This window comes from Pleurodeles waltl, chromosome 3_1, assembly GCF_031143425.1.
Source record: "Pleurodeles waltl isolate 20211129_DDA chromosome 3_1, aPleWal1.hap1.20221129, whole genome shotgun sequence".
NCBI lineage: Eukaryota > Metazoa > Chordata > Amphibia > Caudata > Salamandridae > Pleurodeles > Pleurodeles waltl.
Window position 1 is genome coordinate 1,654,460,404 of NC_090440.1, and position 24,647 is coordinate 1,654,485,050.

The 24,647-nt window shown below is 42.2% G+C and overlaps 1 protein-coding gene across 1 annotated transcript in view; it reads right to left on the reverse strand.

The window, feature by feature from the left end:
• CIR1 (corepressor interacting with RBPJ, CIR1) overlaps window positions 1–24,647 on the reverse strand; it is a 204,624-nt gene that overhangs the window by 52,008 nt on the left and 127,969 nt on the right. Inside the window, exon 9 of the mRNA XM_069225370.1 lies at window positions 22,404–22,510. Coding sequence (XP_069081471.1) covers window positions 22,404–22,510 — 107 coding nt within the window. The remainder of the gene's footprint in view (window positions 1–22,403; window positions 22,511–24,647) is intronic.

Consider the following 24,647-nt stretch of genomic DNA (forward strand, 5'->3'; position numbering starts at 1 on the left):
GTGGAATACCTTGGGCATACTATTTCTGGGAAAGGGATTAGACCTAAGATCAGTTTACTAGAGGCAATTGAAAAAGCACCCAGACCGATAAATAAGGATCAACTGAGGTCTTTCCTTGGACTGGCAGAATACTATGCTAAGTTTGTAAGGAACTTTGCCGATTTAGCACAACCCTTGAGGGTGTTGATGAAAAAAAATCAAAGGTATATGTGGTCTGAAGAATGTCAGCAAGCATTTGTTAAGTTAAAAAAAAATATTATTGATGCTGTTGAATTGAATCCTTTTGTGTCACACTACCTCACGATTGTGGCAACTGATGCTAGTATGTATGGACTAGGTGCTGTGTTGAAGCAGGTACATAATGGGAAAGAGCGCGTAATTGCTTTTGCTTCACGCACACTTAAAGGAGCTGAAACAACGTACTCAGCTGTGGAGAGAGAGACTCTTGCCTGTTGGTGGGGCATACAGCATTTTAGGAATTATGTCTGGGGGAGGAAATTTGAATTGCATACTGATCATAAACCGTTAGTAGATATTTTCACTACTTCAGGAGCAGGTCGAGCATCCTCAAGGATTGCAAAATGGTTATATAAATTGCAAGAATACACGTTCACGGTGAGGTATGTTCCAGGCGTAATGAATGTAAATGCTGATTGTCTCTCTAGATTGCCGTTGGATGGTGTGTGTGTGGAGGAGGAGGAAGACTGGATTGTAGCGAATGTTCAAGACATGAAAATAAATGCTATCAATGAGGAAGAATGGAGGAGTGCAGAGTTGGAAGATGTGGAATTGCAGGCGGTGAAAAGATATTTGAAGAGATGCTGGTCCGATATTGGTGATGAAGTAGATTTGGTAAAGAATTACAAGAATGTATGGTCTGAATTGTCAATTCAGAATAACTTTGTTAGAAGAGGGGACATATTAATTGTACCTCATGATATGAGATGGAGAGTATTGGAAATATTGCACGATGGGCATGGAGGTATGTCTGGTATGAAAAGGAAAGCCAGGGAAGATTTTTGGTGGCCGGGTATGGATAAGGAAGTGGAAAGATTTGTCAGAAACTGCACAAGTTGTGCTTGCAGTGACAAAACACATTTGTGTGAAAGAACACCTGTGGTTCCGATACCATTTCCTAAGAAACCTTGGCAAAAAGTAGGTATGGATGTGTGTGGACCGTTTGTATTTGGTGACGGAGTAAAACAGTTTGCTTTAGTCATGATAGATTATCACTCAAATGGCCAGAAGTTAGTATGGTGAGGAACACGAGGTCTGATGTGGTGATTGAGTTTTGTGAAGAAATTTGGAAGAGAGAAGGTTATCCAGAGGCGATTGTGACTGACAATGGCACACAATTTACATCACAAGAGTTTGAAAACTATTTGGTGGAATGTGGTGTTAAGCATATTAGGACAGCTGTAGCACATCCAAGGGAAAATGGATTAGTTGAAAGATTTAATAGAGTTCTGGGTGATAACATTCAACTTTCACTGCAGAGTAATTTGAACTGGAGATCTGAAATAAAAAAAATGTTGTGGAATTATCGCACTACTCCACATTCAACGACTTTGGTAACTCCATTTATGTTGTTGAAGGGCAGGAAGCCTTGTATGAAAGCTGTCCCTGGTTGGATGGATAGAGCAGGAAAGAAAGTGTGTAATGTGAAAAATGTGTTGGCACGTGTAGAAAAAAAACAAGAAAAATATGACGAGAGATGTCTGGAGAAGTTTAGAGCACATAATTTGATGATCGGAGACTGGGTGCGTACAAGGTTGTGGCAAGGCACGAGGAAGGGTTTATCTAAGTGGTCGGAACCCAAACAAGTGGTTAAAGTAAGGAAGTACAGTGTGATGTTGAATGATGGGAAAAAATGGAACATGGTTGATGTAGTTAAGTGTTGTGTTAAGGAGAGGGAGAAGTGGGAGAAACATCATTACATGGGGGATGATTATACTGATAAGTATCTTAGGAAATGGCCACAAAGGGTGACTAGAAAACCGGAATATTTGAAAGATTATCATATTGAATAAAGTATAATATTTGATCATATATTGTATTTAGTTTATGGAAATGTGTTATGGTTAGTTAGTTTTGTAGAGTTATAATTAATGTTTTTTTGGGGTATTGTAAGGGGGGAGATATGTTGTATAGTGGGATTTAGTTATGTTCTAAATGTGCTTAGCAACGTGTAGAATGTTGAGGTAGAATGTGAGGTGGGATCAGTTGCTGCTGAGACCTGCCAGGGTTGGTTGTGTATATCTGAACTGGAATAAAGAAGATGTTCATAAAAAATGCAGCGTTCCTGGTTTCTTTATATATATATATATATATATATATATATATATATATATATATATATGTGTGTATTTTGGGGGAAGCAACATAAGGGAGGGGCAAGTGGAGGGACAGAAGCCACACTGAGTTGCAGGTGGGGAGGCGAGTTTTTAAAAGCGGGTGTGGGAGCAACAAGGGGGGAAGCAACATGGGGAGCGGCTAGAGTGATCAAACGAGCGAAAGAGAGCAGCGTGAAGCTAGCGGGGTGAAAGCATACAAGCATAATGTGGGGGAAGAGTACAAAGGTAGGAAAGAAGAACAGTGCGGCAGAGGCTGGTAGGAGAAGTATACGAGGTGGCACAATGGGAAATCACATGTACTCTTGTAGAGTGCTTACACAAAAAAGGGAGTAGTGGAAGGTCACAGTAATGTGTACATGCTTCATTTGTGGGAAAAACACAAGAAGAGAAGGAAAGCTAATTCAGCTAATGAAAAAGGAGCAAGCAAATGAGAGTTACAATGAAGCCAACCAATTGTAAGCAATGGGCAGACTCTAAGCCCACTGTAAGATAACAATATGTTTCACAACAGGCAGCTTAGGCAAGACACGAAAACCAAGCAAATAAGAGAGACAATAAAGGCAATTGATAGTAAGGAGTGTGTGGGCCTAATCCTACTGTATATTTTTGGTCTAGTCTACCTACAGTAGGCTTTTTCCTATCGACACCTAAAAGCTGACAACTATGCATGACCTAAAAACTTGAGGCCTATACACAAACTGCATTTTGTAGTATGTTTAGTACTGTAACACCTTCCCATACATAGTAATGGAGGCAGAGACTTCAAATAAAATGCCATGGGAAATTAAATTATTTAAAATTATTAACAATATATACATGTTTTAATGTTTATAAATAATACATTATTATGATTTATAAAACATTTTAACAATATGTTTTGAATTAAAAAAGTAATGCAAAATCACATTTTATTAAAATATCATTACATGGATCACTTTTAATAATTATTGATGCATAATAAAAACTTTATATTTCACTGTAGTTGGGAATTTAGTTTTTAATTTGAACTTGAATATTTTTTATTTAATATATTTGAAAATGAAAGATTGAATTCAAAATAAATTATATATATATATACACACACACACACACACACACAGAGTTATACATAAAAGAAATACATTTAATTAACAATAATATTTAACAAAAATATTTTTCCTGTTCCCAAATTTCACAAGCTTTTTTCCTTTTCCATATACTTTACCATAGATATATCATCACTGTCAAGGTAGAGATCTCCATATGCTAAAGTATTAGGAAAAGTTCTCGATACTTTACCATCTTCACCTCTGTAGCAGGTCATCCAAAGCTATCTTCTGGGCTGGTATTCATCATAAAGGTAGTATATTCTTCAGTGTTCCACCTGACCCTGTAGAGGAACTCAGGCCTGGAGTGTTTCATGTGGCACAATAACAGGCTGAGGTAAAATTCACAATGCCCCAAAGAATGAGGATGGGGTGCTGTTTGAACAATAGCTGCCTTAGGGGCGGGAAATGCTTCCACATATGTCCCAGGGCTATTTTGTCCTGAATGTCTTCCTTGGTAGTGAAGTTGGTGAGTGTATCTCTTGTCCTGTTAAAAAACAGTCTTGGGGTTTTGGTTAGTTTTATCTGTATGCTAGAAATTGTTGACTGACGTTTTCCTGGTCATATTCCCCAACCTTTCTGGGAGCACGGTTTTGATGTCATAATATGCAGTGTTGCCATCCAACCCCGGTGAGGCAACTGCATCTTCCCAGTGAAGAGTGGGCAATGTAGTGGATCCATCTCTTCTGGGGCCATGCTGGGTTTTCTACTACCCATTAAATGCAGGCTGTCACAAGTAGTGTACTTCTGCACCACGGACAAAAGGATGCTGGAGTGAAGTTCAGCTATTGCTATGATGTCTGTCAGTTGTATGAGAGCTTCCTGGAATTTTTTTATTGGATGCAAACTGTTGAGCTCTTTTCAACTGGTCACCATTTTGAAAGGTCAATCAGTGTGGACCTGGTGGTGATGTAGCTCTGAGGTTTCATTACACGGTTGTTGTCCCTCAGCCACTTTTTGCAAAAGGTTCTCCACTCCAAGCTGTAGTTGCTCTGATGGTCACATGTAGACATTTGTAGCCTAGTGCTATTATTTCAAAGTCAAATGGTACAATAGTCTCAATAGCTTTAGAAAGTATTGATTTTTAAAAAGATGTTACAAAGATTTACTTGATTCTTCATCTAGTCAGAGTCCCATTCCTTGAAGAAAATTAATAAGAGATCAGGGTCTCCAGGATGTTTCCACCACCCTAACAGACCTGTCATCAGAGCAGTTAAGGGTACACCTTCTACTTGCATGGGAAAAAGAAGACAGAGTACAGAGTCTATTAAATGCTTTTGAATCCCTCACCCCCCACTGCCTTGCCATTCGGTGGCTTACCAAGGGATATTTGAGAGGATGTGCTTTGCTTATTTCTTACCGATCACCTGTAATTGATAATTTTGGGAAAATGTTGCCTAACCTTAGTACCACCCCGTTTTAAAAGGTTAGATTCTGGTCACTCTGGTTTAGGTGTGAGATACCAAGAAGTCTGGAAAAGTATTTTTCTTATGTAGGGTTTTAGGGGGTTCTAGAGTAGGAAAGAATCAGTCTCCCTGAATTGCCCTTGACAGCTGTCACCCTACCCTAAGTAGCCGGTTTGTGTGTGAGAATTTGTGCCCATTTGTGCATGAAAAACCAACTGGAGGCAAGGCTCTTTCAGTAGTGACTCATGCCATCCTGAATAGACTGCACCTTCAACACTAAGCTGACCCCCTGACCCGTCCACTCTGGGCTGCTGCCCCATCCATTGCAGCCAGCTCAAGTGAGGGTATATCCTGACACTGCTTAGAAAATCAGGTTCAGTATAGCTCCTGGGGCAATCTGAGTAAGGCAGGCAACCAGAAACGACAGGACCAAAACACTGTATGCAGTTTCAACTCCCTGCTGTCCTCCATGGCCAGGGAAAGCCACTGAGATGGAGCACCTCAATAGTCCCTAATGCCCTGCTTATAGAGGGAGTATTGTGCCAGAACGGTTTGTGGTGCCTCAATGTGACAAAAAGCTGATTAGGGGAATGTAAAACATTAGTTCTGTACAATCAGAAAGAAAGTGTAACAAAGATGAAGTATGTAGTGTACAGTTTAGAGGCAGATATGGCTTGCAGAGAGCTCTAATGCTCAACATATGCAGTGATAATCGGGAATGCTGTTTTCGAGGACAATCTTTGTGTCACAATCAGCCATTGGTTTAGGCCTAATAAAACCAGACTATTAAACTTGGCATTAAGCAAAAGCACGAGCTTTAGGACAAAAAGTGCCCCCTACACTGTAAGATTGAAAATCATTGGCCAGTAGAATGGGATTGGACCAGTGCCATTTGGTAGAAGCATACTGATTACAACAGGATCATGCATGATGTTGTTTGAGGAGTTTCTACCTGTCAAACATTAGGTTGATTATTTTTGTTCTGGGCCTCCTCTATTACACCATATTAGCCACTGCATGGAGAGCTTAGAAGTTACGAATTCTGTGTTAGTTTCCAGGAGGCCCATGGCTATCCTCAGCTTCTACATAGTCAGATACTTTAGAAGGTTGAGTATTCATTTATAGTTTTACAGAACATGTTTTGGAAGTAGGGAGGTATGTGGCCAATTGTCATTTGAAGATTTCACCATAATTTGCCATGGTTACACTTATGTCAACTGGTCAGATCAAGAGACCACAAGATAAATACATTTCTTTCCCACAGTTCAAGAAATGTTGTCTTCTTATACACATGAGATTATAAAGCTTCACCAACTCAGGGACCCTTCCTTAATCACCACTGAGAAAGATCGAGAACTACCAGCAACAAAGACTCAAATCTTTGAAAGCCCTAAATTTATTGTTTAGACTTAAAGAGAAGGTGCTTGGGATTGGTTTTTTACAACAGATTGGGATCCAAAGACTGCAAAGGTTTTGGTGGGGAGTCTAAGGTGCCAACACAGCACAGAGCTCCTCATTCTCCAGCTGTGGTGTTGGTAAATCAATGGACAGCTTCTGAAGCACATTTGCAATTAAAGAAATGTGGCAGCAGAAAAGTTTTTATTGTTTGGCTTTAAAATGTTACACTAGCAATAACCTATACTTCTAACATTAATTTAATCAAAAGATACACAATTCAAAATTTGCTATAGGTACACCAGGAGAAAATCATCACCACGAATTAGGCATCAATATAACCTTGCTTAAAATTGAAATACCTCATTAAAAATGATATCAAGATTTGGAAAGGTCAACAGATTTGATGTCTGGTGAATGTCAACAGAAGCATGCATACAATCGCACCTGCATGTGCTAGTGTTTGCATGTGTTAGAATAATAAATCATGACCAAATGGCATTGCCAGTACTAGGCTTTCATCCCAACGACATGGAAAGCATGTGAGCACAGGATGGTAGTGGTTAAGAAGCATTCACAGGTGTAAAAAGGTCCCTCAAGCAATCCAACTGAGGTAGAATGGCAAACACAAACAGCCAGTAGGAAAATCATGACATGCAAATACTACTGCGAGTTGTGCATGATGTGACCAAAAATGTCACAAGCCAATTGTTGAAGGTTCCACAGTAAAAAGCAGCTAATGCCAGAAGGAACATGACCCAAGGCACCTTTGTGTAATTAGGTTCTTAACACAATATGTCAGTGATGGCTGAACATACATCTATAGACTGGGTATACTTAGCTACACACAGATTACATTAGAAGAAATAGCACAACATAATATAGTTAGTGTTAAGGCCACAATGAAAAGAAGGAAATCATTTTTGGACGTAATACTTGTCCGGAATAATTTAAATGCAAAATATGACGTAAATAACTACTGTTAATTCAAGGTGACTCATAAAAAATTACTCATTTGCATATTCAGGATCAGAAAAGTTAAAGAATTAAGGGCCTCTTTACAAGTTTGGCAGTCCGAACGTCAGCCCACCAGCCCCATGGAGAGGAGACCACCGGAAAGCTGGCTGTCTCCCCCCAGGCAGATTACAAGGTTTCCACTGGGCTGACTGGCAGAAATCTGAGCCATGCACAGTTTTGTCATCAAATATTTTACTGCAAATATTACATTGATATTATCAATGATGTTACCAAAGATGTCCTGAGTGTTGTAATTTGTGCAGTAATTAGCAGTGCATGGTAGGGCGCAAGTTATAGTTATCCTAGAGCACGAGTGATAGTTACTTGAGATAACTATAACAGGTGAATTTCTATGGTTGATACATTTAAAATTGAAGCCTAACTATAACACTGAAGCAGAGTCCCAAGATGGGTGCCAACACTTCCTTGTTGAAGTGTTGGCTGTCAATCTGTTCTCAGCACAAGATCAGGAGGGTTAGCAAAGCCTTCACGTCCCTATGTATACAAATTTGGATTTTCTTTAGTTTCTCTAAAACTACTGAACAGATTTACACCAAATAACAAAATGGGCTCTTTCAAGAGCTACCTCTCTGACAAATTTGGTGTAATTCCATCCAGCAGTTCAGGTGCTATCGCTGTTCAAAATCCCTATGGAAAAATGAATGGGGAAAACGCATTTTGGGACCCCCCCCTTTTCTCGGCCCCCACTTGACATATCATTCAAGACTTCCCAGACAGCAGCTGAAGTGAGGGTCGTGTTTTCTTAGAAAATTTTGTGAAGATTCATCAAACGGCGCCAAAGTTATTAGTAAAACAAAAAATACTTTTTCCATAGAAACTAGGTCCTAACTGTAACTACCTAGTGGCAACTGCCACTAGGCAATAAACTGAATATTAATAAGACACAAGTACACCCCCTCGTAAACTAATTTTTAAAGAAATATTTGAAGATTATGATGTAATTTGGTACAATTAAAAATAGGTATTTAGATCTCTCTTTCCTAAGAGATGCTAAAGAAAATAAAATTGCAATATATTAAAGACAGGCTGGATTGCCCCGTCGATAATTGGTCCCCTCTTCAACTTTTGTGGTCAAGTCACCTAGATCAGTGGTTTGCAACCTTTTGATTTCGGTGGACCCCCACTTTATCATTACTGGAACCCAGAGACCCCCACATAATTGTTGGAATCGGGACCCACACATAAGTGTTGGAATTGGGGACCCTACACTGGATTTATCAATACTGGAAGCTGGGGACCCAGGCCTACACATTGTTGATGATTTGAACCGTAAAACAATACACAAAAAATACAGAAACAAGCATTCCATCAAACACATACACAAATGATAATCCATTTTTATACATTTGCAAATAAAATAATAAAAAATAAAAACGTTAATTTTAATAGGAAGGATGGAGCCTTTCTAAATTCACTTGAAGCCACGCATCAACCATACTGTATTCTGTTTGATGCACGAATAAATCTGATGATACTAATTTATTTTTTAACTTTCCAATTTCAAATTCCTTTACATTTTCAGTACGTTTTAACATTTTCAATGTCCCGGTAGCCACTTTATTTATATACGTTTTATTAATCTGTTAATATTAGTTAATTTTCTAAGCAGTCACTGATCCCCTGAAGAGGCTACGTGGACCTCCAGGGGTCCCCGGACCACAGGTTGGGAACCACTGATCTAGATATTACTGAATGAAGATTGTTCCAATTATTTTATATTACTTATCAATACTTCCTATTAAACAACCTAGATATTTATTTTGTAAATTCACCTGGAATTCTAAAATCCCAACGATTTCTTTATCTAACTTAAAAGAAGTTAAACAATGTGGTGGTTTTAGGTTGCTTTGTATATCTATAGATACATCTTCTTTCTCTCACTCCTACAGATCTGGTTTTAAATCAGTGATTCCACTCATTAGCAATTATCTACTTGGATTGAAACAGAAATTACTTTATTGTAGGGTCTTCAAACTGGGGCTTCTTTAAATACGATTGGTAAATCAATGTCAGACTCACACTGGCTGTGTTCCTCACATCATGAATATATAAAAAATATATTTTATTGTTTAACAGATAAATCATTTTGGGAACGCATCTGGAAAACTATTCTTAAAACTAATGTTTCGTTATCATTACATACTACTTTGTTAGGCAGTTTAGTGGATCACTGGAAGTCTTTCTCCTTTAGGGGCACCTTAGTTGACGTATATAATGCTACAGCCTTTCAGCATATTGCATGAAATTATAAAGAGAATCCTAAATGGTCATCAACAACTTGATGGATTAGCATATGTTTTCATCATTAATTAATGTTGTTAATACATCTCTACAAATGTATATTTGGTTATCCTTTACAGCCTTTGCAATAAATAATATCAATGAATAAGCCAAAAGGTGATGAGGGGTTTTAAATCACCCTCATACCAATATATGTATAACATTCTTTAACTCTACTTATGGATTTTTTACAATTATAGTACTCACTGCATTGTGCTCAATCTTATTCGGTTAATTATGATTACTTTTTACTTCTAAGAGTATGGTTTGCTAATTATGCATCATCCTTTGTTCCCTCTCCCCTTTTCTTTACAAAAAGAGAAAGAAGTTAAATAAGAATTAGTTGTCCTCATATCGGTGTTATCCTTGTCATGTTAACTGGCTCTGTGCCATCCTCTGCACCAGTCCTCGTGTGTTGAGGACAGCTCCAGGCTGTTCTCGCAACTGAGGCTGGAAATAATTTCCTTTTTTCTATTTTTAGACTCCGCTAACAATGATGTTGTTTTTTTCTGTGAAATGACTATTGGCGTGCATGGCACACTGATGTCATTACACAGAAAATGAAAGTAAAATGAGCCGCCCTGGTCATTTACATTCACTTACATTGGTGCTTGGAGGGCATCCCTGCCCTCCAAGCATCAATTTGGACGGGGGAGGTTTCACTGGAAAAGGGAGAATATCCCCTTTCCAATGGTACCATTCCCTAGTGGATCACTGCTTGGGGATAACCACAGGAGGGCGAACCCCAGGCAAGGATCCATTCACTTGACCACAGGTACTATTTCTGAGGGGTGCAGCACCCCCCTCGCAATAGCCTAATGCTAACCCCTCTCCCCCAGGCTCACACTTTTCAGTACCCCCAGGGCAGATTAAAGGCGGGGGCAGAAAGCCCACTAGACACCAAATTTAGGTTTATTTATTTTTTTTAAATGCTAAATGGATGGTGGCGGCCCGACCAGGCATCAGGCCTAGCCCCCGCCCAGCCATACAACCCCTAGTATTCTTTCTGACCACCCATCTGAGGCAGCTATGAGGCATTTTCCTCCAATATGCCCCTGGCAAGGGGAGGGGGGACAGAAAGCCTACCAGGGATTATATTTGGAAGGGGAGTGGTTCCACTGGCAATGGACTAATGCTCCCACCTCCCCTCAGGCCAAATGTCTTTCTGCCCCCTCTCACCCCACCCAGGGGCAGATTAGCTTATGTCTAATCTACCCCCGTGGACGCAGAAATCCCCCTAGAAACCAGAGATTTATTTTGGTAAAGAAATGGGTGGGGGTGGCCCACATAAGCTCAAAACTAAGTTGGTATCCTCAGATGGATTTACAGGAGCAAGTGCCTCAAACAAAATATAGTATGGACAATGGGAGCCCTCAACTGGATTTAGAAAAGCTTAAAATTTCCATCAAAATTTCCATTTCAATATGCTTTTTAAAAGAAATCTTTGAATTAAATAAGTGGGGGTACCGGTTTCCAGTAATGATTCAGTGGAGGTCCAGAGATTCCAGTCCACAATATTCAAAAGGTTAAGAACCACTGAGCTAAACGGAACTCCAAGACATAAAGGAAGCACTCAGCAGGAAAAGGAATCTTTAGAGAATCGTTGCAATATTTAGGAGCTGCTACCTGACCACACAGGCTATGTTCCCGACAAAGACAAGTGTGCGAGTCAACCACTAAACCAAGGTTGCTGCTCGCTGGGTTAAAAAAGAGCATTAAAGAGAAAGTGAATTCACAGAATTGACAGAAAAGAGTTGACGAAGGGGAGAACATAGGACTTCTTTTTTTAGAGAAATTGAGCATAAGGGAGCATAAAGCCATCCATTGGCTCAAATCAGTGAGATGACTTCAGATCATAATGAGAATGTAAGGTAATAAAAAAGGAAAGGTTTATTTGTGTAATCTACTTACAGGTGGTAAGAAAAGTTGAAAAAGTTATAACCACATCCAACGACAAGTTATAAAGAGAGGAAAGCGATGTTCCCAGAACTGGACCTTGAAAGATACCTACTTGTAAGGCTGTGAGTAAAGAGAATAATGATTACCAGAAGACAATGTTCAAATGGTTTGTGTTTTTTTTTAAATGAGAGTCAACCTAGAGTCATCTAGGGTGGGCCCACTGGATACAGGAGAAAGAAATTTTTCTTAAAGGAACTCTCATTTACTGAAAGTTATCCAGTGACATGCTTCATCCTCAAATTCTTCCCGACCCTCTAAGGCACGAGGTGTCCACTAAATAAGTAGGCATTCAACCCCATAAGGGTTTATAGTTGTAGTATTAGTATGCAGTTAACCTCTCACTGATTACTTGAGTTTGCAATGTTTCCACCATGTCTGTATCACCACAGAAGACACTGACACATGCCCCAGCTTCTGTTTGAACATTATGGCCTCACAGTACACACAGTACCTTTCTGTTTTTTCCGCTCACACAGGTCGTACCAGAACCAGGTTTTCGATAATGCTCATGGTCCCCATGCTGTGGCTCAATGTGTTTATCTTCAGGTGGACTTACTTCTAAGAAAGGTTAATACGGTAGTGTACCGTATATGTATGTGACATGGTATGAATGATTAAATAAATAGCCAGACATCCTTTCCCAGAATGATTTTAATGGGAACATAATAATCCTGATGAAAGCCACATGACTGGAGTACGTGACAAAACTAGTTAATCACACTCAAGGGCCAAGGCATGATAGTAACTTCAACTAGCCTGTTCTCCCAAGATTTTAACCTTGTCAGATGGACCTGTGAACAAATATTGATTTGGGCACCACCTAGGCAATTTTAAATATGACTTTATAGAGATTCTATACCCTTTTTCCTTAAAAAAGAGCCCTATCGTAAAGAAAGAAGTTGCAACATGCCATAATCCTCAGATGGTTGGTAAGAACTCTATGATGAAGCATGTCACTGGATAACTTTCAGTGAGTGAGAGTTCCTTTAAGAAAAAGGTATTTCGCCTATATTCAGTAATCCCACCCTAGATGACTAAAGGTGGACTATCTCTTGATTGTGACACTGTATAAGAGAAGGGTGAGTCACAACCTCTGTTTCCCTCTTTCCTCCCCCTTCTGATTTTTACATTTTTAAACGAGAACCATTCATTGGACAGGCCAGCAAATCTGTGAAGCGAAGGGACTGAATAGAATCAAGTGGCAACCGTGTCAAGCAATTAGCTGAGTGAAGAGCAGCAAAGGCATGTGACCAGTTGCAGAGTTCAGGCCTATGCTAGGTATACAGTACAATAGCATTGTGACAACTGAGGAGGAGACATGAAGGAAGAGTGAAGTTAGGTGAACAGACGGAAATAGGAAACAACTTAGTAAGTCAGTGACTGGGAACTGAAAGGCACAAGAAAATTATGAGCGTTATGTGGGCAAAGGCAATGTGGGCCCAGAACATGTAACTGCAGTGGCAGATAGATAAACAAAACATTAAGAGACTGAATGGGGCAGCACACCAATCATTCAACGGTACAATAAGGGAATAGTTCAAGGGGCACTGATTGATTGAAGGTTCAGAAGGGCAATGTAAAACAGAGGGGGTGCATCAGCCTCTGACACCAAACCACGTACAGTAGTCATTAGTGTTGAGACACCATGCATATAACTAGGCAGTTCATAGGGGTGCACAAGGCATTGCAAATTCAGCAGGCACATTTTCAGGGAAACAGTAATTGGGTCTAGTTCTCAAAGGTACAAAGTAATACACAGGTAATGTTGCAGAAGTCATCAGACACTGAAATACTGACTGGTAATCACAGTTTGTTAGAGGAAGTCTAAGAGGGGCCCACTTCAGGAACAAGATATAATGGCAACATACTTTGTATTAAAAGATAAAGACAGAAGGCTGCCCGTGTGACCACATCAAAATCCCTGTGTCAGATGCCTCTCACAAACTTCTTTACAGGAATGTCTCCTCTTTACAAGCCTCTTAACATCTCCGTAGGAGACACGGGGCATGTGAAGAAATCACAGGTGATCAATGGGGTTTCCAGTATTGAATTCCATTTCTGTGTCACAATGATCCTTGATGAATGGTGTCTCATCAACAACCATGTTTGGCCCTCCTTAACATTAAGCATTCCTATATTAAAGGTCAGCAGTGACTTAATTATAAACAGGAGTATGAAGCTGTCCAGAGAGAGTAATGAGTAGCAAACTCTGATGGTTCGGTGGGATTTTCTAGGGAAATTCAGAAACAAAGGGGGTGGGAATAAGGCATCTCAGTTTTTTAGCTGACTTTCCCTAAAAGGCTTCAGTAGAGAGCCTCCAGAAGCAATCTAACAGAAAAAAGAACTTTACTGGGGTCAGGCAGAAATCAATCCCATCTTCAATGATGCAGGTTGCATTCTCTGCCAGCTAAAAGGTTCATTAAGCATGAAGCTGCAGTGCCTGTACTCACCAAGACTGTAGTCATTTGAAAGGCAGATCAGTATTTTAGAATGCAATGCTATCTCATCGTCCCAAACACATCCGGCATATGGAACTGTGCTACTGCCAGACACAGATGGAGTAGAAAAACTGGTAAACTTAAAAAGCCTGCATCACAATGTTCAATGTAGCATCCTTGGCCTGACTGTATTACAGAGAGACTTTATTGAATCTATTTTTTAACATGCTCTTGATGTGATTCCAGAATACATTTGAACCTCCGTAGGTTCTAACGATTATGCTAAAGATCTGGAAACTGAGAAATCTCTGACATCCTTGTTCTCTATAAATACCTATGCAGGCATTCTAATAAATTGTCATATTTCTTTTCTCTGTTAGGAGAGAGAGAAGTCGAGCAACAGTATGGATTATAACTCACAGTCCCCACAAATATGTGCTGTGGAACATATATTGTCTGGCAGCAACTAAGGATCCCCGCCGGCCGTATTAGGAACATTCCTGTGGGCCGGCAGGCAGAATGAAAATGTCACTTACCCAGTGTACATCTGTTCGTGGCATCAGTCGCAGTAGATTCGCATGTTCTGCAATAGCTCGCCATCTGGTGTTGGGCCGGAGTGTTACAAGTTGTTTTTCTTCGAAGAAGTCTTTCGAGTCACGGGACCGAGTGACTCCTCCTTTTGTCTCCATTGCGCATGGGCGTCGACTCCATCTTCGATTGTTTTTCCCCGCAGAGGGTGAGGTAGGAGTTGAATTGTAGTAATAGTGCCCATGCAATGGAGTGACTAAGTATGCACTTATTTAAGGTTGAGATGATACATATATAAATAATTGAAGGTAACTTCCAAACTGCTACAGGCTCCCGGGGAGGCGGGTGGGCACATGCGAATCTACTGCGACTGATGCCACGAACAGATGTACACTGGGTAAGTGACATTTTCAGTTCGATGGCATCTGTCGCTGTAGATACGCATGTTCTGCAATAGACTAGTAAGCAGTTATTTCCCCAAAAGCGGTGGATCAGCCTGTAGGAGTGGAAGTAGTCTGAAATAATGTCCTTAATACAGCTTGACCTACTGTGGCTTGTTGTGCGGATAACACGTCTACACAGTAGTGCTTGGTGAATGTGTGAGGCGTAGACCATGTGGCTGCCTTACATATTTCTTGCATTGGGATGTTTCCTAGAAAGGCCATGGTAGCACCTTTCTTTCTGGTTGAGTGTGCCCTTGGTGTAATGGGCAGCTGTCGTTTAGCTTTAAGGTAGCAGATTTGGATGCATTTAACTATCCATCTGGCTATACCTTGTTTTGAAATTGGGTTTCCTGCATGAGGTTTTTGAAATGCAATAAAGAGTTGTTTAGTCTTTCTGATGTTCTTTGTTCTGTCAATGTAATACATTAATGCTCTTTTGACATCTAATGTATGTAGTGCCCTTTCAGCTACGGTATCTGGCTGTGGAAAGAACACCGGAAGTTCCACTGTTTGATTTAGATGGAACGGTGAAATAACCTTTGGCAAAAATTTAGGATTGGTCCTTAGGACGACTTTATTTTTGTGTAGTTGTATAAAAGGTTCCTGTATAGTAAACGCCTGAATCTCGCTTACTCTTCTCAGGGAAGTAATGGCGATGAGAAATGCCACCTTCCAGGTTAGGAACTGTATGTCGCAGGAGTGCATGGGTTCAAAAGGTGGACCCATAAGTCTAGTTAGGACAACATTTAGGTTCCATGAAGGAACAGGTAGTGTTCTTGGTGGTATAATTCTCCTAAGGCCCTCCATGAATGCTTTAATGACTGGTATTTTATATAGGGAAGTTGAATAGGTAGTCTGCAGGTATGCAGATATTGCTGCAAGGTGAATCTTAATGGAAGAGAAAGCTAGGTTAGATTTTTGTAAGTGAAGCAAGTAACCCACTACATGTTCTGGAGTTGTGTGTAAAGGTTGTATTTGATTAATATGGCAGTAGCAAACAAACCTCTTCCATTTACTTGCATAGCAGTGCCTGGTGGATGGCCTTCTTGCTTGTTTTATGACTTCCATACATTCTTGGGTAAGTTGTAAGTGCCCGAATTCTAGGATTTCAGGAGCCAGATTGCTAGATTCAGCGATGCTGGATCTGGGTGTCTGATCTTTTGGTTGTGCTGTGTCAACAGATCTGGCCTGTTGGGCAATTTGATGCAGGGTACCACTGATAGGTCTAGCAGCGTTGTGTACCAGGGTTGCCTTGCCCAAGTTGGTGCTATCAATATGAGTTTGAGTTTGCTTTGACTGAGTTTGTTTACCAGGTAAGGAAGGAGAGGGAGAGGAGGAAAAGCGTAAGCAAATATCCCTGACCAGTTCATCCATAGGGCATTGCCTTGGGATTGTTTGTGTGGGTATCTGGATGCGAAGTTTTGGCATTTTGCGTTCTCCCTTGTCGCAAACAAGTCTATCTGAGGTGTTCCCCAGAGTTTGAAATAAGTGTTCAGTATTTGGGGGTGAATTTCCCATTCGTGGACCTGTTGGTGATCTCGAGAGAGATTGTCTGCGAGTTGATTTTGTATCCCTGGTATAAACTGTGCAATTAGGCGAATTTGGTTGTGAATTGCCCAATGCCAAATTTTTTGTGCTAACAGGCTTAACTGCGTGGAGTGCGTCCCTCCCTGCTTGTTTAGATAATACATTGTTGTCATGTTGTCTGTTTTGACGAGAATGTATTTGTGAACTATTATTGGTTGGAAAGCTTTTAGTGCTTGAAAAACTGCAAGAAGTTCTAGGTGATTGATATGCAGTTTTGTTTGATGTACGTTCCATTGTCCTTGTATGCTGTGTTGATCGAGGTGTGCTCCCCACCCTGTCATGGAAGCATCTGTTGTTATTACGTATTGGGGCACTGGGTCTTGGAAAGGCCGCCCCTTGTTTAAATTTATGTTGTTCCACCACAGAAGCGAGAGGTAAGTTTGGCGGTCTATTAACACCAGATCTAGAAGGTGACCCTGTGCTTGAGACCACTGTGATGCTAGGCATTGTTGTAAGGGCCTCATGTGCAGTCTTGCGTTTGGGACAATGGCTATGCATGATGACATCATGCCTAGGAGTTGTAATACCATCTTTGCTTGTATCTTTTGTGTTGGATACATGCGTTGTATGATGGTGTTGAAATTTTGAATTCTTTGTGGACTTGGAGTGGCTACTCCTTTTGATGTGTCTATTATGGCTCCCAGGTATTGTTGTACCTTGCGTGGCAGAATTTTGGATTTTGTGAAATTGACGGTGAACCCTAGTTTGAAGAGGGTTTGTATGATATGATTTGTGTGATTTGAGCACTCTATTAACGAATGGGCCTTGATTAGCCAGTCGTCTAGATATGGGAACACATGTATTTGCTGTCTTCTGATGTGTGCAGCGACTACCGCTAGACATTTGGTAAAGACTCTTGGTGCGGTTGTTAATCCGAAAGGCAGTACCTTGAATTGGTAATGTATTCCTTTGAATACAAACCTTAGGTATTTCCTGTGCGATGGGTGTATTGGTATATGGAAATAAGCATCCTTGAGGTCTAAAGTTGCCATGTAGTCGTGCAGCTTTAGCAATGGCAATACTTCTTGTAGTGTGACCATGTGGAAGTGGTCTGATTTGATGAAAGTGTTGACTACTCTGAGGTCTAGGATTGGTCTCAGTGTTTTGTCCTTCTTTGGTATCAGAAAGTACAGTGAGTAAACTCCTGTGTTTATTTGTGTGTTTGGCACTAATTCGATTGCATTCTTTTGCAATAGTGCCTGCACTTCTATCTCTAGGAGATTGGAATGGTGTGTTGTTAAATTTTGTGCTTTTGGTGGTATGTTTGGAGGGAACTGTAGAAATTCTATGCAGTAACCATGTTGGATAATTGCTAGAACCCAAGTGTCTGTAGTGATTTTCTCCCATGCTCTGTAATAATGACCTATTCGTCCCCCCACTGGTGTTGTGTGGAGGGGGTGAGTGACATGTGAGTCACTGTTTAGTAGTAGGGGTTTTGGGGCTTTGGAATCTTCCTCTATTTCTAGGGAATTGCCCTCCTCTATATTGTCCCCGAAAACCTCCTCTATACTGTCCTTGGTAACTGGACGGTGTGGCTTGTGAGGTGCTGGCTTGTGTGCTTTGACCCCGAAACCCCCCTCGAAAGGGCGTTTTACGGAATGAGCTGTAATTCCCTCTGCTCTGCGGGGAGTAGAGTGCGCCCATGGCTTTGGCAGTGTCCGTATCTTTTTTGAGTTTCTCAATCGCTGTGTCCACTTCTGGACCGAACAGTTCTTTTTCATTAAAAGGCATATTGAGAACTGCTTGTTGAATCTCTGGTTTAAATCCAGACGTTCGGAGCCATGCATGCCTTCTGATAGTTACAGATGTATTAATTGTCCGTGCAGCTGTATCTGCAGCGTCCATGGAGGAGCGGATCTGGTTGTTGGAGATGGCCTGTCCCTCCTCAACCACTTGTTTTGCCCTATTTTGGAAGTCTTTGGGCAGATGTTCAATGAGATGTTGCATCTCGTCCCAGTGGGCTCTGTCATAGCGCGCAAGTAGTGCCTGGGAGTTCGCGATGCGCCACTGGTTTGCAGCTTGTGCTGCGACTCTCTTACCAGCTGCATCAAACTTGCGGCTTTCTTTATCTGGGGGTGGTGCATCTCCAGATGTGTGAGAGTTGGCCCTTTTCCTAGCTGCTCCTACAACAACAGAGTCTGGTGGCAGCTGTGTTGTGATGAAAGCCGGGTCCGTAGGAGGCGGCTTATACTTTTTTTCCACCCTTGGTGTGATTGCCCTACTTTTGACCGGGTCCTTAAATATGTCTTTTGCGTGCCGGAGCATACCAGGGAGCATAGGCAGGCTTTGGTAGGAGCTGTGGGTGGAGGAGAGTGTGTTGAACAAGAAATCATCCTCGACCTGTTCTGAGTGGAGGCTTACGTTGTGAAATTGTGCTGCTCTAGCCACCACCTGAGAGTACGCGGTGCTGTCTTCTGGTGGAGATGGTTTTGTAGGGTATGCCTCTGGGCTGTTATCTGACACTGGGGCGTCGTATAGGTCCCATGCGTCCTGGTCTTGGTCACCCTGGCTCATGGTGGTGTGAGCTGGGGAGTGTGATGGCGTTTGTGCTGGTGAAACGTTAATCACGGGCGGAGGAGAGGGTGGTGGTGTAACTCTTTTCACCACTTTTGGTTGTGGTGCTTGTTCCGTCTGGAACTCCAACCTTCTCTTTCTCCTAATGGGGGGAAGGGTGCTTATTTTTCCTGTCCCCTGCTGAATGAAGATACGCTTTTGCGTATGGTCCGCATCAGTTGCTTGTAGCTCTTCCTCAAACCTATGCTTCTGCATTTGGGAGGTTAGCGAGTGCTCTTCTGTATAAGAGCCTGAAGCTGGGTCGCTTGCAGTTTGTTTCGGCATCGAAACTTTGTCTGCGTGTTTTTTCGGCTCCGAGGTGACTTTTTTCCTTTTCGGGGCCGAAACCTCTCGGCGTCGATCTGTTTCGGTGCCGCTGTCTCGGCGTCGAGCCGTGTCCACACCGGCATCTCGGTGTCGAGGCTTGTCTCCAGCACTTTCTCGGTCCCGAGAAGGCTGCGTGCCGGTGTCTCGACCGGAGTCGGACGATCTCGGCACTGTTTGGGCCTTTTTCGGTGCCGACGGTCGGTCACCGATTTTATGGGTTGAGCCATGGCCTGGTGGCAGTGGCGTCCCCTGGGCCTTGTAAATGTTTCTTTGTGTGGTTTTCGACGTCTTACTCACGGTTTGTGTATCGTCGAATCCTTCGGAGTCTGAGTCTTGGATCGAGAAGGTACCTTCCTCTTCCTGTTCCTCGAACTCCCGTCGGGCTGTCGGTGCGGACGCCATTTGAAGTCTTCTGGCTCGACGGTCTCGGAGTGTTTTTCGGGACCGGAACGCACGACAGGCCTCGCAGGTGTCTTCGCTGTGCTCAGGTGACAGGCACAGGTTGCAGACCAAGTGTTGGTCTGTGTAGGGGTATTTATTGTGGCATTTGGGGCAGAAACGGAACGGGGTCCGTTCCATCGGCGTTCTTCAGCACGCGGTCGGGCCGACCAGGCCCCGACGGAGGATCGAAAAACTACCCCGAAGGGCACCGGAGCTCTTCGATCTTCGATGCGGTGTTGAATCTAAGTACGCCGATCCCGAACGCAACAATACCGACGAAAATCTTCCGAAATTAACTATTTTTTCTGTTCCGAAACTCGGAGCGACAGGAACACGTCCGAACCCGATGGCGGAAAAAAAACAATCGAAGATGGAGTCGACGCCCATGCGCAATGGAGACAAAAGGAGGAGTCACTCGGTCCCGTGACTCGAAAGACTTCTTCGAAGAAAAACAACTTGTAACACTCCGGCCCAACACCAGATGGCGAGCTATTGCAGAACATGCGTATCTACAGCGACAGATGCCATCGAACACATGGTTTCCGCCCGCCGGCCCACAGGAAGGCCTGGCCAGGACATGGACGGTGGCTCCACATGGAGCCACCGCCAATGCCTCTATGCGGCGGGTGCAGATGCGCGATGGGGCACTGCACTGGGGCCCCTGTACTGCCCATGCCAAGGGCACGGGCAGTGCAGGGACCCCAAGGGGTGCCCCAGTGCACCCCTTCCGCCAGCCTTTCCCCGCCAGGGATAGGCTGGTGGCTGAGGAATCATTATCCGAGGGGCAGCACCGCTGCCCTGTCGGATAATGTTTCCGACCGCCGCAAGGCTGCCTGACGGAGGCAGCCTGGCGGTGAGGAAGGGCTGCCGATGGCAGCCCTCATGGGGTTCATTATGTGGCGGTGTGGCCCGCCATGCCGGATGGCGGTTTTACCTGCCACCGCTGGTATGGTGGGCCACAACGCCATGTTCATAATGACTGCCTAAGTCTTTAAGAAAGAAAGTAAGCTGCTGTATGATTTACAAAGAAATAAAATGCATTATGTTTCATTCAAGGTAAAGAGGTCAATGAAATGGTGCCTGGCGATATTTATACTGTGTCTTGGAGTGGGTCTTGCCTGTAAAACAAGCTGTTGCAAAATCAGTTTGCACCTTTATGCCAAGCTATTTGCTTTGCAACTGCTTGTTTGTAAAGCACTAGTTAAAAAAAATATATATATTGTAGGAAAAGCAAACTCATCCTATAGTATCTCAAAACTGTGCACTTAATTCAATATGTTCAACCTTTATAATTCCATGGTTTATTTTTCACTCAGGAAACTGAACTGACTTTAAAAAAGGAACACGGAATTTTAAAGGAAAAGCCTTGCAAAGGACTAGTTCATTGTTCACAAGACTTAGAACAGAAATACAAAGCAGCCATGTGGTCCTGTGCAGTAGCCCAGCAATCAGATTTGCATGCTCTCAGAAGAGACATCTCCTTTTCAGTCATGCTAATGACACCTCCTGCCTCAAACACCAGCTGAGTGCAGCAGTCAGCCTCTCCCGCAGTGCAATACATGCCTATGTGTGTGAAGGCCTGAACGTTTGTGCAATAAGTGAAATACAGGAGATAAAGCAAAAAACAAGCCTTAAAGTCTACTCTTCAGTCATACCTTGAAAACTATACCTGCTGCTGTGCTTTTACAGACAAGTTGCGACGAGTGGGGAGCAACACACAGTGCGGGAACAAATAGTTGAAGGGAGGAAACATCGCAGGAGAGAGAAATAAAACTAATTTACTCACATGGAGCAATGAATGAAAAAAGTAGCTCCTGAACAGTGAGCAGTGGAAGGACAGAAGACAGACAACCAAAAGGATGGTAAAGATACTATGCTCCATGCCTCAACACAAGAAGAGGAACGCAAGTAATTAAACAAGAAGCAAGCAAATGAAGGTGATGGTGATAAAGTCTAACAATATTAGGCAAAGTTTTAAGCCCACTGTAAGTTTTTGCTATGGTCCAGAAAAGGCTTTCACCGAAAAGCTGTCTGTAGGCAAGACCTAAAAATAGAAAGACATTTTCCACTATGTCAGTGGTTCCCCGCTTTTGACTTGTGTGGATCCCCATGTTATCATTACTGACATCTGGGGACCCCCACTGAATCATTATTGAAATCTGGGGCTTCCCCAATGAGTCACTACTGCAAGCTGGGGATCCAATATGTTAATATTATTAAATTTTCTAAGCAGTCACGGACTCCCTGAGGAGGCTTCGCGGACCCCTATGGGTCCCCGGACCACAGGTTGGGAACCACTGCTCTATATTGTACCAATAAACATACAGAAGGTATTCCAAATGCACTGAAGAAGAGATGATTTAATTAACTGCACCACTAAAAATATCAGGAAATCATAGCTGCAGCGCTCAAAGTACGAAGGGAATGCTCTGTGGAAATCACGCAGCAGTGTATATGCGATTTAGCGATTTATGAATAAGCAGATTTGAAAACACCAAGCAACAATCTCAAAACAATCCAAACTCGATTTAGATATTTTACCTTTCTGGGAAAAAAAAAAGATCATTACCTGAGATGGATCATTTGCGGTCAACTTTCTTCCCAGCACATTTTGTTTCAGTGCAAACCCACTGTTTCTCATCTCCGCTATTAGCTCCGAGGGGTGCATTGATGGCCCTGTTCACAAAAATCACAGTTTGAACATATCATTGATATCACTCTGCCTTTTTTCTTACTGCACAGTAGGAATGCAGCTGAAGCTTTGTTAACTTAAATCACAGCTAAATCAACTCAATAATCTTCTGCTGAGCAAATCATCACATATGATTTTCAAAAACAGCGGTCTGGAGATTCAGAATACAAAATAATTGCATTTTTCTTTTAAGTGAAAGGGGCTTCTCTCCTTGTGCAACTTTCTAATGCTGGAAACCATACCCTTGGGAAGTGTAAGATTGAATGTTTCTCCTGGCAAAATAAACCAGAAAGTAGTCTACAGCAGTACGCTTGTCTAAAGACCCCATGCCGGCTAGCTGCAACAAAGCAACAATAAAGAAAATGCTGTGCTTGACAAAAAGGATATGGCTGTCTTTATTATATTTAACAGCCTATTTGTACTTTGCTCTTGTTGTGTAACGGGTAAGATAGTCAACAAAAAAACAAAAAAAATTACAGGACAAAACACTTAGGCCGTGATTCAGAGTTGCACGGTGCTGGCAGAGTGGTACATTCACATAAAACTTTATTAAAGCTACAGTACTGTAAATCCATGCAAGTTCTTGCCAGTAGCCGGCAATTACAAGTTAAAGTGCGTGGAATGGAGAATTACCATGTGGGACCGGATTTCTCAGCCGTAAAGTCACACAGAATTCACAATTTCATGGGATTTAACAGACATTTACCACCTGCAGTAAGCATGTGGTACATGTATACTTCTGTACATGTATGTTACTGCCTCCGGGTCGGGTGGGGCACAAGGAGATGGGTGATAGGATGAGCTGGAAAGGACAGATAAGGTCTAAAAGGGGGAGAAGAACAGAGTGCACCTTGCTCCCAGAAAAAAACAAGCATTTGCAATGCAATGGGTCTCGGGTTTGCTCGAGTTAGATCTATTTGCGTTTAAAATTACTAACTGGACTTTTCTTGCCACACAAACTGAAAATAAAAAGTAAAACAGTTGACATAAGCAAGCCAATTCAAAGCACTGCTGTGAGCGTGAAGGAGACACACAAAAGGAAAAAGAGGTACGCTTGCAGTCTAAGTTATCGGCAAAAGTGCAATTATCCATGTAACAGGTTCTATGGCCAAGACGGTAACAAAACCGCTCTAAGGAGGGACAAACGTAAAGCAGTTCCCAACGAAAAGAAAGGATTTTCGAAAGGCACGCCCACGAACGAGTGACAGTGATGTGCGTGTGCGGTGGGCATGGTGAAAAGACCAGATACATCCCAACACATTGGAAAAGCAGCACTAGCGCGCTGCTATGCTCAACCTAAAGACATAAGCAGAGACTTCTCTCCCATCATGTGATTTTGGTACGTTTTTGGTCTTTTAGGTTTTGCCATGTTAGAAATTGGATTGTGGTTGACTGGAGTATGAGCCCTGGTCAAGCAACAACCACAAGTTTAGTCATGGTAAGGTACAGGCAAACCCTAAATTAACCTTTGCTCACCTTACGGTAGTAGAAGTATTTGTGCAGCACTTCAAACAGTAAAACAGTGAAAACGCCATACAAAAAGATTTTACGCCAGATTGGAAAAGCAGAGCAAAATTTAATAAATAAAACAAGACTAAAACAACAAAAATCCAATCAAAGAACAGGAGTTAGGAATTTTTAGATAATATACTGCAATATAGTGTCTAAAAGCATAAAGCACTAACCACAGCTATCGGTCACACTGGACCAGGTTAGATCTGAAAGTCAAGCTGACCACAATGGAGCACGGGCCAGATACAGTCCCAGATTAGTCCCGCTGAAATTCTATCTTTTTAAGAATTGTACCAAGAGTCCCATTTGCGGGGGAAGAAATTTGCCAGGAGCAAGGAGACCATCGCAGGCAATGGTCAGGAGGGCGCAAGGAGCAGGCCGGGTGTCGCAGACCTAACACCTGCAATCCATGCGGGCAGATGATGCCTGCTGTGCAAAGAGACAAGACTGTGGGTGCTTGCGTTAGATTTCCAGGCAAGCAACGAGGTCCGGAGCGAACGGGCTTTTCACATTTACGAAAAGCCCAAAAGTTAAATTTTACAACTTAAAAACCACTTCCAAGGGCCCAAGACCGGAAAGGTGCCTCTTGGGGATAAAGAACTCATTAAA